Below are 17,582 nucleotides of genomic sequence, written 5' to 3'. Positions count from 1 at the left end.
AGGTAGGAGGGGTTAAGGTTAGGCTGCAGTCGGGGGGGTTATGTTTAGGCGGCAAGGTAGGAGGGGTTAAGGTTAGGCACCAACATAAAGGGTTAAAGTGTGGGGGGGTTATACTGTATGGGACACGGTCATTTAGTTGACCCATTGAAGGACGACATGCTGTAGACCACTGATGATTGACAGGGTCAACATGGCTAAGGTAGGAAAGTCAACACAAGAATTAGATCAACAATGGGAAGTTCGACAGTCGAAAGGTCAACATGAGTTGGTTTTTTTTTCACGATTTGTTTTTGTGCCGACATGTGCCGACAGGCGGTATTTCATTCCCTACCATCCATTTGTGGGAGAATATAATAGTGTGGCAATCACATCAAGGCACCGCGCCCGAGGTATGGCAAGCACAGCGAGCCATGTGAGGGGACATGGTACACTTAGGTGGGGTCCATGTTGACATTGGGACAATAAAAATGTGAAAAACTCACTTTTTTTTACTGTTGACCTTCCTATTTTCAAACTAATACTTGTGTCGACCTTGGCCATGTCAATCTATTTCAGGTGTAAACGCCCTGTCAACCTTCAGTGGTCAACCTTAATGCAGTTGTCCCATACCCATTGGTATTCCCTCCTTTGGGAGGCTGGTGTCAGTATTCTGACCGCCGGTCACCCGTATATGTATCCCTGTTGATTCCTCGTTGGGCTGACTATGAATTCTGTCCATCGTGTCACAGCCTAGTTAAGCAGTGCGGATGGATTTGGGCTTGATTACATTACCTGATCCGTATTAGTAATTTGTTTGTTTAAACTAGTTTTTTTTTGGCATCTCTATAGAGTGCATTCCACGCACAAAGAATAAGTGGTTGTAAATGAATTGCGCTGTTCCATCTGCACCACTTAGCTTTGTATATTTTAATCTCGGTGCTTAATGTTTTAATTTTTTTCATGGCTTATTGTATTTGTTTTGTTTTTTATACTCACGTTTCACACTACTATCTGGTAGACTATGATGAGGTGTAGTATAGAAGAGTGTTTAAGTCGACAGTCAATAGGTTGATGCAAAATGATCGACAGTAGTTAAGCTCGACAGTGGCTAAGGTCGCGGGGGACAAAAAGTTGACATCACAAAGGCTGACTCACAAAAGCTCATCACAATTGTTTTTTCATGCTTTATTGGTGAAATTTTGTATGTTGGCTAATATGTCACCACCAAGTTCAGGCAAGGTGGCTCGGTCTGGTTGCAGCTACTCAATAGACCCCAATTTCCAGTAATGAGGCTCACTGTGGCAGGTGACTGACAATATCCTGGATTAGTGAAGATCAGCTTCATCTCTTCCCCCTCATATACCTGCATGTGTCTGTAAATATAATCATTTTGATGAATCTTTCTAATGCTCAGCCATTCGCCCGTTTCCTTAATCAATAACCATTATAACCAATACCCTTTACTATTCAATTGAGGCAGAAAACCTTACGGGAAATTTTATTTTTTTCCATTTTGAATCATTCACTAAACCTGTGCAATTTTTACATTTCTTATAAAACATGACACAAATGGAATAATAGGATTATTGTCTATACTAAGAGTAAGGAAAGGATAATTGGGCCCCTGACACTTATAAGCCATTCTCTGGAGTGAAAGCATTTGTGGCCCATTGCAGGGTTTTTACTTTCAACTGTCTCTCTCCCCTTCTTCCCCTGTGTCTGTTTCCCTGTCATTTATCCTGTCTTTCTCTCTCTGTGCCATGGAATAATTTGGACTACCTACTGATGGCCATTGGTGGGATACACATTGATGGTATTTCATGCTCTACCATCCACTGATTGGTTGAGAGAGGTCTCAGCCAATGAATGGCTTCCCATTCATTTGTATGGGCTTTTTTTTTTAAGCCCTGTTCTCCCGCCGCTGGCGCTGCGCTGCTGCCCGGCAGCGTCTACTCTTCTCCTGCCCAGTTCCCTGCGCCACCCCCTGCTCCCGCTGGCGCACTGATGGAAGCGGCTTCCTCCCCTGTCCGCACAGCTTTAGCATATCTTATGTGCAACCCGTCCGACCTCCCGACTCCGATCTGATGCGCACAGGACCGCGCATCGGGACGGGGGGATGTCTATATGTGCGATTTGGGCCGAGATATATCCCAAAAGACACAGGTTCTCAAACTCGGTCCTCAGGACCCTACACAACGCATGTTTTGCAGGTCTTTTCACAGAATCGCAAGTGAAATAATTAGCTCCACCTGTGGCTCTTTCAAAATGAGTAATGAATGCACCTGTGCAACTGCCGGGTGACCCGGAAAACGTGAACTGTGTGGGGTCCTGAGGACCAGGTTTGAGAACCCTTGCTATTAGATACAGGAGCAGATTCCAGGATCCAAGGTGTCCATGCAAATGACAAGATTCCTTCTATTTAGTAAAGGATAAACCAGGCATTTACAGGGCGTATGAATAATTCCCCGTGGTTTTGTGGTACGCTCAGTATCACGTAATGATATCTGTACGTGTTTGTGATTACTACTGGATTCCAGTCTCCTGCAGCATCTGGTATAAGTGGTACCGGATTCCTGGAATTGTTTTACTCCTAACAGAATCGAGGGGAAGCGTTAATGGCTCATGTTACGCCGGCATCTCCGCGATCTCTGTGCGTTGTCAGCCACGTTATAACAGGATACTGAGACAGCGGCATCGGGGACCGTCTGGGCAATCTGCGCTGATAACTCTGCGTACATCTAGAAAATAAACAGATGCTTTGCCAGGACATGAATTAGGCACAAGGCAGCGCAGAAAGAAGATGGAAGGAAAGCAGACGTCCGTCCCCAGCAGCTGTAACAGGATTCCTGATTAATATAATTGCGTTTTCTCCCGCTGTTCCTGCAAGATTTATTTTATATCATTTCCATGCTTCTTATTTGAAATGACAACGAGAGGAAGTAATAGTGTAAGAGCTGCAATATTCATTTATTGGGGCGTTCAGCACCAGCCCAAATTTCCTGCTATGAAAATAATGGAGTAATCCGCACAGTGGCGCATTCAAGGGGTGGGGGGACTGAGTACCCAGAAACCAGAGGAAAGAGACCAGGCACAATATTGCTAAGCCCCGCGCCCTTATGGGAGATTCGCGGGTCGTTGGGGAGGGGCCAATATGACAGGATTTCATAAGAATTGCATCATTTTGGCCCCGCCCCCTCCCGACAGATCCACAAACTTACTGTGAAAGGAACAATCCATGCCCCATCTTGTTTTATGAGGAAATACTTAATGCTAATAGACTGACCAATGCCGTCTTCTCAGATCCGCTGCCCGTGTGCTGGATGCAGTTTGGGATCCACTGCATGAACATAAGGCAGCCTATCGGGCATCTTCGTGACTTTCAGACATCTGAGTAACCCTATATCCAAAGATGCAGCCACTGGCTTAGCCATACCCATCAAGTGGGGCCATAACGCCCTCATTTTCTGCAATGCTCACCTTTGCCTCCTCAAAACACCTGCAGCCTATTAATCAGCGGCTGACAGGGCGTCATAGCGAACCATGCACACTGAGGTACAGATGGCGGCCATCTTGGGCAAGGATTGGCCCTTAAGGAGCCAATATCGAGATTACAAATTAGAACTCTCCAGCTTCAACATTTCACACCAGGAGGAAAGGAAAATTTAAGAGAGGCACAATTTGCATCAAACACTGTGTAGGGTCCTATCTGACAGGATAATACATTTGACCAGGTTATTTGGGAGATCGGCAATGGGTGATGGGAGGAAGAAAACTTTTTGTTGCCGGAGGACTATCTCTAACTGTGGGACCTCCAATAAAGTTTGGTGCTTCTGAGCTAAGTTTTTGGAGGAATTTCATGGAGAAAGGAGCCGAGTACTTCACAGCTCCTAAAAAAGAGGGGACAGGCCAGGAGATCTGTTATTTGATTTGATGTGGACTCTGTACCTGTGGGATTTACAGTATATATTTTGGGCGTTTGTATGCATTCACTTTCATGTGCTCATTAATGTAAGATTGCACATCTCTTGCCCATATGTCCAAAACAGTCCTCCTCTGGTACGGGTCATAGTGTCCCCTCTCCTCCCCATCTACGTCACGCTTCCAGTCAGACTTGTGATGTTGTTTATTTGTTAGCACTGGGAATCTGCATTGTGCGGTACAGGGAGGATACTGGGCCCTTACACTGATAATAGCACAAACAATGGTACAAAAACAGCTCCTGGCCCGGCGGATATTCTGTGAGCAGACGCTTGTGGGAAATGATGTGGAAGATGAAAAGCCGGAGATGGGAAACTGTGGGGTCTCAGATTGTGGGAAATATCCCTCCGTCTTCAGATGTCAGAGGAATTAGGAAAATGGTGTCAGAAGTAACTGAACGGACTCCATTGTAAACTGGCCACAAGGAGCGCGTGAATGTAGGCTGGTGGCGGAGCTGGGTACCTATGTTGGCATAAGCCCCCTATTAAATACTTAGTGGCATATGCAGTTCTCAAAGTCTTCCCAGTAGTGTAATAATTGTATTTGCTGTGTTAGTGACAATTTAAATCTTAAACACACAGTATAGATCCAGAAGCTTTGGCGACAGCCTGAGCTGCGCTATCACGTTCCAGTCTTCTCTATCTCTGTTCTTGAGATTCCACTGTCCGAGAAGATTGTTTATTTGCCGCAAACATTTTATTCCTTGTGGAATTATTTTTATTTCCTACGTATCTAGCTCTTTTCTGGTTATGGTATGCATCACAGACTGACTCATTATAGACAGTGATATCATCGGCCACTAATGATCGACAGGGTCAAAAGCTTGACACGGAAAAAGGTCGACGTGCGATTTTAGGTTGTCTGTGTTGACACTGTCTAAGTGTAACACGTCCCCTCGCATGGCTCACTGCGCTCGCCATGCTTCGGGCTCGGTGCCTCGCTACAAGCGGCACACTATTTTTTTCTCCTTCCACGCCCTGGTGAATGGTAGGGCATGAAATACCATTTTTATAAAAACAAATGCATGTCAACGTTTTTCATGTCGACCTATTGTGTGTCCATATGACTGTCTATCATGAGTCAGTCTAGGATCTGTCCGGGTACCCTCTTTTCTTTGGTGTAATTTTATGATTTCAACTTCATACGTACCAGAAAAGAACAATAACATATTAAGGAAGACAATGTGGAACAAAATCTAAAACTGCACAACTGCTACACACATTTGTAAATTCAAAACAAAAACAAAAGCACGCTCGGATGTAAAATTTTGCTATCTTCGCTTCGGTTTGAAAACAATACAACATTGTGAAAATCCTTTCTGAAGAATATTGGTTACAAATGAAGTTTGTTTACACACAATCTCCGATGGCGAAGCATAATTTGGTATAGTCAGGGAGCTGAGAATGCTGGGAAAAGCCTGCTAAAGCTCTCTTCCATAATACACATTGAGATTGTGACAATACACGACAACACAAAGAGCTTGCTCTGAGGCCCTCCGCATATGCCGAGTGTACAGCACCAATTGTGTTTTTTTTTTATCAATTAAAAATTAACAGTAATTGATTTTGATTTCACTTTTTTTTTTAGTTGCCTCGGCCGTGGTTTAATCCGCTCGTATGTAAAATTTCACGATCTTCTCTTGTAAACTGGATTTGTAAAGAAAGTCAGGAGGACAAATTTTCACTTTTATAGATTAGATGTTAGGTTTTTTACTGCATGGCCCAAGAGGAGGGGGTTAGAAGCTACAGGAATACAGACCCTACCAGTGCAATGTGTATCCTGCACCCCAGTGTCACCTCACATAACCCCGAGCTCTGTCACTTCTCAGGAAACGCGGCAGAAGCGCTGAGATCAGCGTATTACATGTGCTCAGTCTGTCCCCTCTGGCTGCCGGCACGGTGTGAGGAAGGGGGTTTGGTAATAAATCACTGGGTAGGGGGCTTCCTGTCAGACACGAGGCTCCTTTTCTAGGAGAAATATATTTAGTCATTTTCTTTTAATAAAGTCTGTGGTTATTGGGGGATATTTAGTGCAAAATGTGCTCTGCCCCCCAAATATTCTGATCTATTTCGCTGCATAGCGTCGCAAGTAGAATTCTTATTTCGCAGGAATACATCAATAAGAGCCAAGGCCGGCGACCGGGAAGAAGTGATTGAGGGGTCTATGTACTAAGCCCTGGGAGAGAGATAAAGTACCAGTCAACCAACTCCAGCTTCTTTTTCACAGGAGTTAAGAGCTGATTGTCTGGTACTTTATCTCTATTCAGTACATAGACCCCTGCATCCATGATCACTTTACCTTGGCCTATGGGCACCTTTGTTGCTACTGCGCGGCTTTCAAACATGCATAAACCGTTCCCAATGGGTCCTCCATCAGCCCACTAGAGAGGGATATCCGGATCCCTCTCCAGCAGCGGAAGGCTTAGGCCACATGACTCTGACATGATGTTGCACATGTGCACAAGACGCACGGATCTAGCTACAAATACTTAAACATACCTCCTAACTGTCCTGATTACAGCGAGACAGTCCCACTAATAGGAGACTGTCCCGCTGTCCCTCCTGCGGGTGGCAGCAGGGCCGTTTTTAGAGGCGGACAAGCCGTGCAGCAGCCCGGGGCGCCGCACGGCTTGTCAGCCTCTGTTAAACAGCCGGGGCGCCTGGCAGTTCCCCCCAGCGCCGCCTTTGCCCCCTCTCCCCGTCCGCGGCGCCACAGCTTTTTAATTTCCCAGGGGAGGGGAGGGGAGCGCATCGCGTCTCTCCTTCCCCTCGCTCACTTGGCTGTCAGCCAATCAGAGCTCGCGGGCGGCAGCCAATTAGGAGCCAGCCCGCGAGCTATGAATGGCTGACGGCTCAGGCAAACACTGTGAAGGCGAGGTGCATGATCATGTGCGCTCCGCTCCCCTCCCCTCCGAGTCCCCAGGAAAGCAGCAGCAGCAGCAACAACGCAGCAGCAGCACAGCAGCAGCCAAGACACAGACAGTGAGTTGTGGGGGCATATATGTGTGGCACTGTGGGGGCATATCTGCCACTGTGGGGGCATGCCACTGTGGGGGCATATATGTATGGCATTGTGGGGGCATATCTGTGGCACTGTGGGGGCAAATTTGGCACTGTGGGTGCATATATGTATGGCACTGTGGGGGCATATTTGGCACTGTGGGGGCATAGCTGTCACTGTGGGGGCATATGTGTGGCACTGTGAGGGCAAATCTGCCACTGTGGGGTCATATATGTTTGGCACTGTGGGGGCATATCTGTGGCACTGGGGGAATATTTGTCACTGTGGGGGCATATATGTGTGGTACTGTGGGGGCATATATGTATGGCACTGTGGGGGCATATATGTATGGCACTGTGGGGGCATATATGTATGGCACTGTGGGGGGCGTATCTGTGGCTCTGTGGGGGCATATTTGGCACTGTGGGGGCATATGTGTGGCACTGTGGGTGCATAGCTGTCACTGTGTGGGCATATGTGTGGCAATGTGGGTGCGTATCTGCCACTGTGGGGGCATATATATATGGCACTGTGGGGGCATATCTGGCACTGTGGGGGCATATTAGTAAACGGCGGCAGCGGTGCGTGGGGCAGAATGTGTGGTACTTATGTATTATCTGGGCGGCCAATTTTCTTCATCGCATGCGATGCGATTTTTCATTGTAAAGACCCAATTTTTATTGTATAGCCACCCATGGGTGATTTCATACCCCCACTATCCAACTAAGCATGGAGTTGATTTTATATACTGTAGTGTGGCGAGCGGACGCAGATTACTTTACATGTATTTTGCGTCCCCTCGCGGGGCTCGCTGCACTCGCCACGCTTCCGGCTCGGTGGTTTGCTGCGCTCGCCACACTATATAAGATCAACTCCATGCATAGTTGGATAGTGGGGGTATGAAATCACCCATGGGTGACTATACAATTAAAAATCGGGTCTTTACAATGAAAAATCGCATCGCATGAATTGTATGCCACTATATTGCATGCGATGCGATGCGATGCAATACAATGAAAAAATCGGGCGCCCAGATATTACACAAGTACCGAATGTGTAATAGGCGTTACGGTGTGGGGAGTATTGCGTAATTGCCATCACAGTGTGGAGTGTAATGGGCATCACAGTGTGGGGTCTAATGGGCATCATGATGTGCGACATAATGTGTAATTGTCATCACGGTGTGCGACATAATGTGTAATTGTCATCACAGTGCTACGTAATGTGTTATTGGAATCACGGATAAATAGTGTATAATGATTTAAGTAGGCTGTCATTGGCCTTGATCTGTGAGGTGTACTAGGTCACTGTGTGGCCTTCAGCTGGCCAACTTAAGTGCGGGAGGACAATGACAATTCCTGCGGTAACCAATGTCTGGTCATGCAGGTCGCAAAAGTGAGATGTAAGGTAATTGTTGTCCTGCTAGACCAAACCCCTTATATTAAGCCACGCCCCTTTCGACAAATAAACCACACACCCTATTTTGGCGCGCGCGCCTTTGGCGCGCGCAATTTCTTCTGTACCATGTTATATATTTGGGGGGGGGAGGGGGGGGGCGCATTTTTATTTCTTTGCCCTGGGAGCTAAACTGTCTAGAAACGGCCCTGGGTGGCAGTGTCCCATTGGTAGAGGGGGCAGTTGGGCGGAGTCAGATTTCCGCTTCTCTGATCGCTGAAGTAATGCCGAGCACATGCACACAGCATCTCTTCAGTGCAGGGAGGGAGCTTGGGGCTGACTAGCTGTTTGGGCACGTGCCCAGCGCTCCCCGAAGTGATGAAAACCAGGGCTCTCAATGCTAGGCCATGCCCCTCTGAGGCGTAGCCCATTCACCTGGTAGACCTGCCTCCTTTTTGGCACTGCAGGTCCCACTTGTGGGAAATCAAAAGTTGGGATTTCTGCTTAAATGTAATTTCAGATTGCAGCAGCATCTGCGGAAGAGCGGAGATCTGGCACCTTGGCAGTCATGTCTGTCCTGGAGAGGACAATCTAGGGCAGAGGCGCTTCTAGAGAGGCTTGTGCGCAGCCTTCGTCTAGGCCCCCTCCCTTCTCTCAGGCAGCACTCCGAGCACTAGTCCCACAGTCTACTGCATATGTGCAGGTCTTCGGGAAAATGGCAGTGATGTTCTTACTGGGCTTGCGCAAAACAGCTAAATTGTACGCGTCAACATATTCTGGGTGATTTGTGCAACACAGCTGCTGCTGACGTGGGAAAAAAATGGGTGCTGGGTGTGCGGTGTGGGCCTCCTTCCCCCCTGGTCCCATGGGGCCTGAGTGCACGGCACACACTGCACCCATTCTAAATGCACCAGTGGTCAAGTAATAGAGAGCTCGGGAGTTTTTCTCTGCACAAGTCTCTGTCGTATGTAAGGTCCAGTTATTGACAAATAAGACTGTGCTGCCCTCCGCTGGTCGTATGTGGTATTTCAGAAACTGTGACAGGCGCTTGTACCACCAAACCGTGGTAAGAGAGTTATAATTGGACAGAGATGAAGTACCATTTAGTAAAAAAAAGAAACTCGGGTGGGGTGCACTCTAAATCCCCTAACTAAGGTTGTTCTGTTAAGTTAAATTTGTCATTTTTATATTTTTCTCTGCTGTGCACTTATTTTTTAATTATATTTAATTTTGGTATTTTTTTTGTATTTAAAAAAAAAAATATATATATTTTATATAAAATTATTACTGTATAGTGATCCTTCCACGCTACTCTTGCTGTGTAAAAAGATCATCAAAACCCAGCGACAATATAAAGATTATTACATTTTATTAAATTTTAGATACTGGTATTATATTTAGTGTATATCCACCTGTCACAGCGAAATTGAATTATCAATGGCAATAAGAGAAAATGGCCAGAATGCAAGATGAAATATGACCATCATATCACCCTATCCATAATGCACCATAGGTTTTATGGGTGTTTCACTCAATTGAGTGATGGTAAGGTTCTAATCATAGGTCAAAAAATTCATTCAGAAAATAATAAATAAAGTATATACAGGTAATTTACATATATACAATTCTACAGTGGTTGTCCCATCAATCATTATACCATTTAGGTCAGTGGTTGTTTACCATATAGACTGGGCTACAACGTTCCGTTCTCTGAGCAAGCAAGTGGTGTTCCTAAAGGTGCGTACACACAGGGGCGATTTTGTGCAAAATCGGGGGAAATATGGTCGCTGAGCGACCATATTGCCCGCAATGGGAGTGTGCACCGGCGATATATCGCCAGGTGCGCGCTCCCGTTTTTGCCCCTGTGGTGATCGCTGGTCGCAGGAACATGCTCCTGCGACCAGCTGATTACCACTGCTGGGCTCCCCGCGGCAGTTTCTTTTTCATCAGCGACCATCTCTGGTCGCTGATGTAAAGTAGAAACTGAGCAATATATGGCTCAGCCATATATTGCTCAGCCATATATGGCTGAGCAATATATCTCCCCCGTGTGTACACAGCATAAGAAGTATGTGTAACCATTTATTTACTTATTGCAACAGTGTGTTTCCTCTGCACATATTGAAACATTCGTGGCTATGCTGACTCCCTGTGCCAGTAATAACAAAGTATCCTCACAGAAAACTTCATTATCACAGTATCCACTAGGGGTTAACACCCTACTGATGCCAGTTTTGGTTAATTAATTCAGCACACACACCTCTCTCTTACCAAATCAGAATTCACACCCACTCCATAGTTATATTGTGTGTACACAGGTAAATTGTTGGGAGTTTTTCCAGCATGCAACACATTAGTTGGTACGCCTGCATACACACCACACCATTGCTAGAACCAAGCTGCATTCAAAAAAATCAATGGGTGTTTATCCCCAACTTGCATACAGAGTCTCAGTGGGATATTGGATGTGCACTCTTTTTATAGATGCACACCACTATGTAGCCGAATCCAATGACATTACAAATGCAGGGTGACGTTCAATCAATCCCCCATATATAGAGGGCAACCACAGATAAAGGCAAAGAAAGGTGGAATGGATAAAAACGGACCACCTCCCTACTAGATGTCAGCGGGACCCTTAATAGAGTCTGACCACCTGCATCATCGTGGGGTCCGGTTATACAGTAATCATTTTATATAAAATATATTTATTTTTTAAATACACAAAAAATACCAAAATTAATTATAATTAAAAAATAAGTGCACAGCAGAGAAAAATATAAAAATGACAAATTTAACTTAACAGAACAACCTTAGTTAGGGGATTTAGAGTGCACCCCACCCGAGTTTCTTTTTTCTTTTTTTTGCTAAATATTACGTGGCCCTACTCGGGGGTGCATCACTGAACATCACTCCCACAGCCTAGGACCCTAGGGTAGAGGTTAGTGTGATGTAAAATACAAATAATATTCCTCTAAATTAAAATCAGTTTTATCCCCTATTCTACCTAATTAGTGTGATACTTATCCCCAATAATTAGTGCAGTTCCCCATAATAACCCCTGACAAAGAGATGAAGTACCAACCAGACGGCTTCTAACTGTCATTTTCAAACACAGCCTGTAACATGGCAGTTATCAGTTGATTAGCAGACCCTCTATTTCTCTCTGAGGCTTGGTACATGCCCCCAGTAAGAGAGGATTCACAAAGATGCACTAGGGAACAGATGAAACTGCCTCTGTATCATTGCTGCATGAGTAAGGGGTGTGGTGGAAGGGGCACGGTGTGTTGGTAAATGACGAATACGTAATCCTACTCTTCTCTCTTATTTGTTCCGAGTTTCATGTACTTGTTATCCACTTGTTAAGGCCTCAAACGTGCATTAAAGAGACAGCAGTGACTGTAATCTGAGCCCCGTAGTGAATGTTTTACTGTTTACACTATGTTCCCGCGCCATTCCTGCGCGCTCTATGTGAGTCAGCCCTACGGCGATTCTCCTTATCTTCTGGCGCAACATTCTGCATTGGCCCTAATTCAGAGCTGACCGCAGGACAAATTTGTACTCAAAACAGGCAAAACCATGCTGCGGTGCAGGGGGGTAGATGTAACTGGTGCAGAGAGAGTTAGATTTGGGTGTTATTTTGTTTCTGTGCAGGGTAAATACTGGCAGCTTTATTCTTACACTGCAATTTACAGTAGATTTCGTTTGAACACACCCCCACCCAAATCTAACTCTCTCTGCACATGTTGCATCTGCCCCACCTGCAGTGCACATGGTTTTTCCCATTTTGCGAACAAATTTGACCCGCGGTCAAGTCTGAATTAGGCCCATGGGATGCAAAACAGAATCACAAGGGACATTTCTTCCGTTAAGATCCGTCCCTTGCGATACAAAAGCACGCGCGCGTGTGTGTACGTGTACGTGTGCGTGTGTGTACGTGTGTGTACGTGTGCGTGTGTGTACGTGTGCGTGTGTGTGTGTGTAGATTGACGTTTGGCCAATTACAATGTTGTGAGTGTGACATTATACGCTAATACTGCAGAATTCTATCTATAAATAGGGGATTTGTTGTTTCATCATTTTAACATGAAAATGAGAAAAGAGGGAAGTTGGTAGAAATCTCACGCGCCGGTTCTCTCATCCTCTCGTTTCCTCTTTCTTCCTCAGAGTGGAAGGATCTGATCTGCGGCCGGTAAGGACCCCGCTGTACAAGTGGATCTGAGGAGGGTCCTGCGCCCACCGGGGAGACAGCAATTATCAGGTATTTGTCTTTTTCCCTCAAATTTCACGACGTTGCATGACCGACATCCCTGCCGACGGCTCACAGAGGGCTCTAGTAGGTCACAGTGGGCTGTTCCGTAGTTACGGCAGCTGTATTATATTGCATTAGGTGGTATCAGGCCAACAGACCTCGGCGCATCCACAAAATGGGGCGACGCGACCCTGTGTACTCAAGTAGACGCAGTCGGCCCCCAAACACTGCTGCATGTCCGCCAAGCTGCAGCTAAGGGAGAGCTGCAAGTGATGTCATGGGACCTGTTCTGGACGGGATGCGGTCATTTGGTCTACAGCATTATGGTAGACAGTCATTAGGTCGACACCATTAGGTCGACATGGGAAATGGTCGACATGGGTCTAGGTCGACATAGGAAAAGGTCGACATGAATCTAGGTCGACAGGTCATTAGTTCGACAGTGTCTCGGTCGAAATTAGGTTTTTCACTGTTTTTTGGGCCGACATGTGCCGACAGGCGATATTTCATGCCCTACCGTCCACTAGGGCGTGGGGGGAGAATAAAATAGTGTTCCGAGCGCAGCGAGGCACCGTGCCCGACGCATAGCGAGCGGATGCGGTGCACTTTAAACTGTGTCCATGTCGACTGTGTTGACATTCAGGTAAAAAAAACGGTGAAAAACCCCATGTCGACCTTTTCACTGTCGACCTAGACATTGCCAAACGAATGACCTTTCGAACTAATGACCTTTCGCCCTAGAACCATGTCGACCTTTTCCCATGTCGACCTAATGACTGTTGACCATTATGCTGTAGACCAAATGATCCCAACCCTTCTGGACAAGCTCAGGCCCTCAACATTAGGATTTGCATACAAACCTCTGTGGCCAAACCTCTAGGTAATAAGGAGACTGCGGCCTCAGTAACCCCGTCCTTGCCAAGGTTACACACTGGGCTCGAGCGACAGAATGAGATACCAATGGGCCCAAAATGCGAATTTGGGCCCCTTTCTCCTATTGTGCTAAATATGACCTAATTACTATGTGGACCCTAAAATGCACTGCGCAGAGTACCACCGAACAGCGGCTTACAGGAGACTCCTAACAGGCAGTGAGGACGCTGGGTAATTTTATTTTACAGCTGGGGTGCTGCACACTTGGCCCAACATTCTATTTGCATAAATTAAGTTTGACTTTTTTTTTATTCCGTTGCAAAAAACTTTTTTTTTTGTGGGGGGGGGGGGTTTGAAACACTAGTGATTTAAAAAAAAGTTCTGCAAGTTGGCCACTCGCCGCCCCGTGCGAACACGCGGGGGAGCGAGGCGTCTGGAATAACCTCCTTAGAGAAATGAGTTTGGAAATGTGAAATGTATGACAGCAGCACCATCTAGTGGCCAGCCAGTACATCACAAGCTGAGAAATGTATACTGCTACAAGTCTTTTCATTATTACGTGTTAACTAGTTAAAGCCCGTCACAATGACCGTTTCTGCAATTTAGTTTCACTTTGAGCTGTGACGGTTTTTACTTTCACTTTGAGCTGTGACAGTTTTTAGCCCACTAACTCTTCACAGCTTCCTCTCTCCATATCCAGCAAGTTTGAAACAGATCAGTGTCCCAACAAAAACTGCTCTCGCTTTCTGTTATGACATCTTTTAGCCCACAAGGGAGTAATTTGATCCATCAAGTGGCCTCTAGTGGCAGTACTACGTGGTGCACAAATACACGTGGAAGCCAGGGAGACTGCCTGAAAGAGTAGCAATTTCCCTGGTTACCTGAGGATGCGGGAATGGATTGTATGGTCAACCTAAATAGGGTCAACACCACTAGGTTGACATACTAAAAGGTCTACAGGGGTCTAGGTCGACAGTTCGTTAGGTCGACATGGTCTAGGTCGACAGTCAAAAGGTCGACGTGGGGGTTTTCACTGGTTTTGTTTTTTGCCTGAATGTCGACACAGTTGACATGGACACAGTTTTAATTGCACTGCGTCCCCTCACATGGCTCACTGCGTTCGGCACACTATTTTATTCTCCCACCACGCCCTAGAGGATGGTAGGGCATGAAATAACGCCCCTTAAGCGCATGTCGGCTCAAAAAAACAGTGAAAAACTCCATGTCAACCTTTTGACTGTCAATCTAGACCAGGCATGTCCAACGTTGGCCCTCCAGATGTTTTGAAACTACACATCCCAGCATGCTTTGCAATAGTTTTAGCATTCTCTAATAGCAAAACTGTGGCAAAGCATGCTGGGATGTGTAGTTTCACAACATCTGGAGGGCCAACGTTGGACATGCCTGATCTAGACCATGTCGACCTAATGCTTGTGTCGATCTAACGACCTGTCAGCCTTGTGCCATATCGACCTAGACCCCTGTCAACCTTGCATGATGTCGACCTTGTGGTGTCTACCTAATGACTGTCGGCCATCTTTAGGTTGACCAACCGACCATATCCCAAAGACGCTGTTATTGCTGGCATATTTGTAGTGTGTACAGTGCACGCAGGACTCAGCGCACCGCTGCAGAAATCACTAGGAAAATGTTGCTGTGGCATACACAGTATAAAAAATAAAAAAAAGACTGGGTAAATGGTGGCTGCGCATTTTCCCAGAGACCTACAAATGCGAGGTAGACTCTGGGACAACAAAATGGTCCAAGGTTGCCTACTTTTAGACTACCCTCTCCCAGAGCTAGAGGAAGCAAGAGGGGGCAGGCGTGACACAAAAGGGGCAGGGCCAGAGGTGGAGCTAAGCAACCGAGCCTTGAATGGGGGCGTGGCCATGCTGGTATTATGGGCATTGCACAGCGGGGTGCGGGGCCATGATGATGCGGAGGGGGGATTGCAGGAGGCTGAGGGGATTGTGGCAGACTTGCCCACCACAATGATCCCTATTGCTATATGCATTTTCAAATAATGTTTCTTATGGCCACTTAATATAAATAAATATATATAATACTGATAGTATATGGTGTATTTTGCAATCTCTCCTTTCAACATTCCTTGTATTTTTCTTTCAGGTTCCTGAGGTAACGATGTGATCCCCTCCACCTTCCCCGGAAACATGGACAACGGCACGTCTGTGGCGACGAACTGCACTTTTCATGAGGAGTTTAAGCAAATCCTCCTTCCCGTGGTCTACTCTGTGGTCTTAGTCTTCGGTCTTCCACTCAACCTATATGTCATCCTTCAAATATGGCTGTCGAAGAAAGCACTGACCCGCACCGCCATCTACATGCTAAACCTGGCCATGGCCGACTTCTTCTACGTGTGTTCCCTCCCGCTTCTCATTTATAACTATGTCCAGCACGACTACTGGCCGTTTGGGGACTTCACCTGCCGGTTCGTCCGGTTCCAGTTCTACACAAACCTGCACGGCAGCATCATGTTCCTCACCTGCATGAGCTTCCAGAGATACATGGGCATCTGCCACCCCTTGTCCGTCTGGCACAAGAAGAGAGGCAAGAAGTTTACGTGGGTGGTCTGTGGGGTGGTTTGGTTCATCGTCATCGTCCAGTGTATACCCACCTTCCTGTTCGCGTCTACGGGGACTCAGAGGAACCGGACAGTCTGTTATGACCTGAGCCCTCCCGCCCTCTCTTCGAGCTATTTTCCATACGGCATAGCGTTGACTATAACCGGTTTCTTGATCCCCTTCGTCTCCATTTTAGGCTGTTATTGTGCCATGACCAAGATTCTCTGCCAGAAGGATGATCTCTCTGATGCGGTGGTGCGTCGGAGGAAGGACAAAGCCATCCGCATGATCATCATTGTGGTCATAGTCTTTGCCATTAGCTTCTTCCCGTTCCATCTCACTAAAACCATCTATTTGGTCATACGTTCCCGCACCGGGGTTCCCTGCCTAGAGCTGCAGACTTTTGCCATTGTGTATAAATGCACCAGGCCCTTCGCCAGTATGAACAGCGTCTTGGACCCCATCTTGTTTTATTTCACCCAGCAGAAGTTTCGGCAAGGCACCAAATCACTGCTGTTGAGGGTTACCGGCAAATGGAAGGTTGACAGCACTTCTAAGACTCAATTATGATGATCAAGTCTGGGGAACTCGGAGACCATGATTTCCAAAAAGGTCCTACGTCGGAATGAGCAAGCTCATTCAGTGTCTGTATATACCCCTTACTGTCTATATATACCACTGAGGGGGGCAAAAGAATAAAACAATGTTTGCTTCATCTCTGAACATGAAGGACAATTAACAAAGAATATTACTAAGAATATGAAGACCATTAGCCCTCATGGGACTATGTAACCTGTATATACTGTATATAATCAAATTCTCTAATGTGTGTAGGGATGGACAGTGACCATCGATGTTAACTACTACTGATGGTTCAACACAGATGTTAGATGGTTTTGCCATCGATGACAGAGATCTAAAAGTTCTCCACTATGGATACACAATGTTTTTTTCCTATTCTCCCTGGCACTGGGACACAGAGCCTACAGATAGAGCCCTCCTCGTCTAGCCCTTTAATAGGATTAAGTGAGTAATAGGATTACTCTGCTAATCCCCTGCTGTATTGTTCTATGTATTGTATTGCTGCTGAGAACAATAGGATAGCCATGGCTAGCCATGGTGAGCCAAGACCTAAGGAAGATAGTTGAGAGGGGCTCCATCTGTAGCTCCGCCCCACCTGTGAAGCACCGCCCCTACTCCTCTGACTACCCCTCTATTAATTACCACTGCCTGGTAATGAATAAATCAGGGATGACCATCAGTGGGCAAAACCATTGGTGGTTCCACGTCAGTGGGTTCATACCATTGAGGTTAACCACCATTGGTGTCATGGATGCTGACCATCGATGGTTAGTTTACTGAAGGTCATCCTTAATAGGAAGTGGTGGGCACTTGTGGATCTGTAGAATGTGTCGGTTAGGAATGAATGCACCTGTGCACCTGCTAGGTGGTCTGGGAAATGTGACAGTTAGTAATGACTGCACCTGTGCACCTGCTAGGGGCGGTCTGGAAAATGGGACAGT

General features: G+C 46.4%; 1 protein-coding gene across 3 annotated transcripts in view; it reads left to right on the top strand.

The window, feature by feature from the left end:
• P2RY6 (pyrimidinergic receptor P2Y6) overlaps positions 1–16,782 on the top strand; it is a 52,837-nt gene extending 36,055 nt beyond the window's left edge. For 2 of the 3 annotated variants that reach the window (XM_083170382.1, XM_083170384.1), the window contains exons 2-3: positions 12,520–12,613; positions 15,605–16,782. In XM_083170382.1, the coding sequence (XP_083026508.1) occupies positions 15,649–16,629 (981 nt within the window). In that variant the 5' untranslated portion in view covers positions 12,520–12,613; positions 15,605–15,648 and the 3' untranslated portion in view covers positions 16,630–16,782. Of the gene's footprint in view, positions 1–6,414; positions 6,939–12,519; positions 12,614–15,604 lie in introns of those variants that run through there. The other variant, XM_083170383.1, reaches the window with a different exon arrangement.
• The last annotated feature ends 800 nt before the right edge of the window (positions 16,783–17,582 follow it).

Source organism: Crinia signifera, chromosome 2, assembly GCF_055691185.1.
Source record: "Crinia signifera chromosome 2, ASM5569118v1, whole genome shotgun sequence".
In the NCBI taxonomy this organism is placed as follows: Eukaryota; Metazoa; Chordata; class Amphibia; order Anura; family Myobatrachidae; genus Crinia; species Crinia signifera.
Note: the sequence above shows the minus strand (reverse complement) of the source record. Positions and strands in the feature narration are given on the sequence as shown.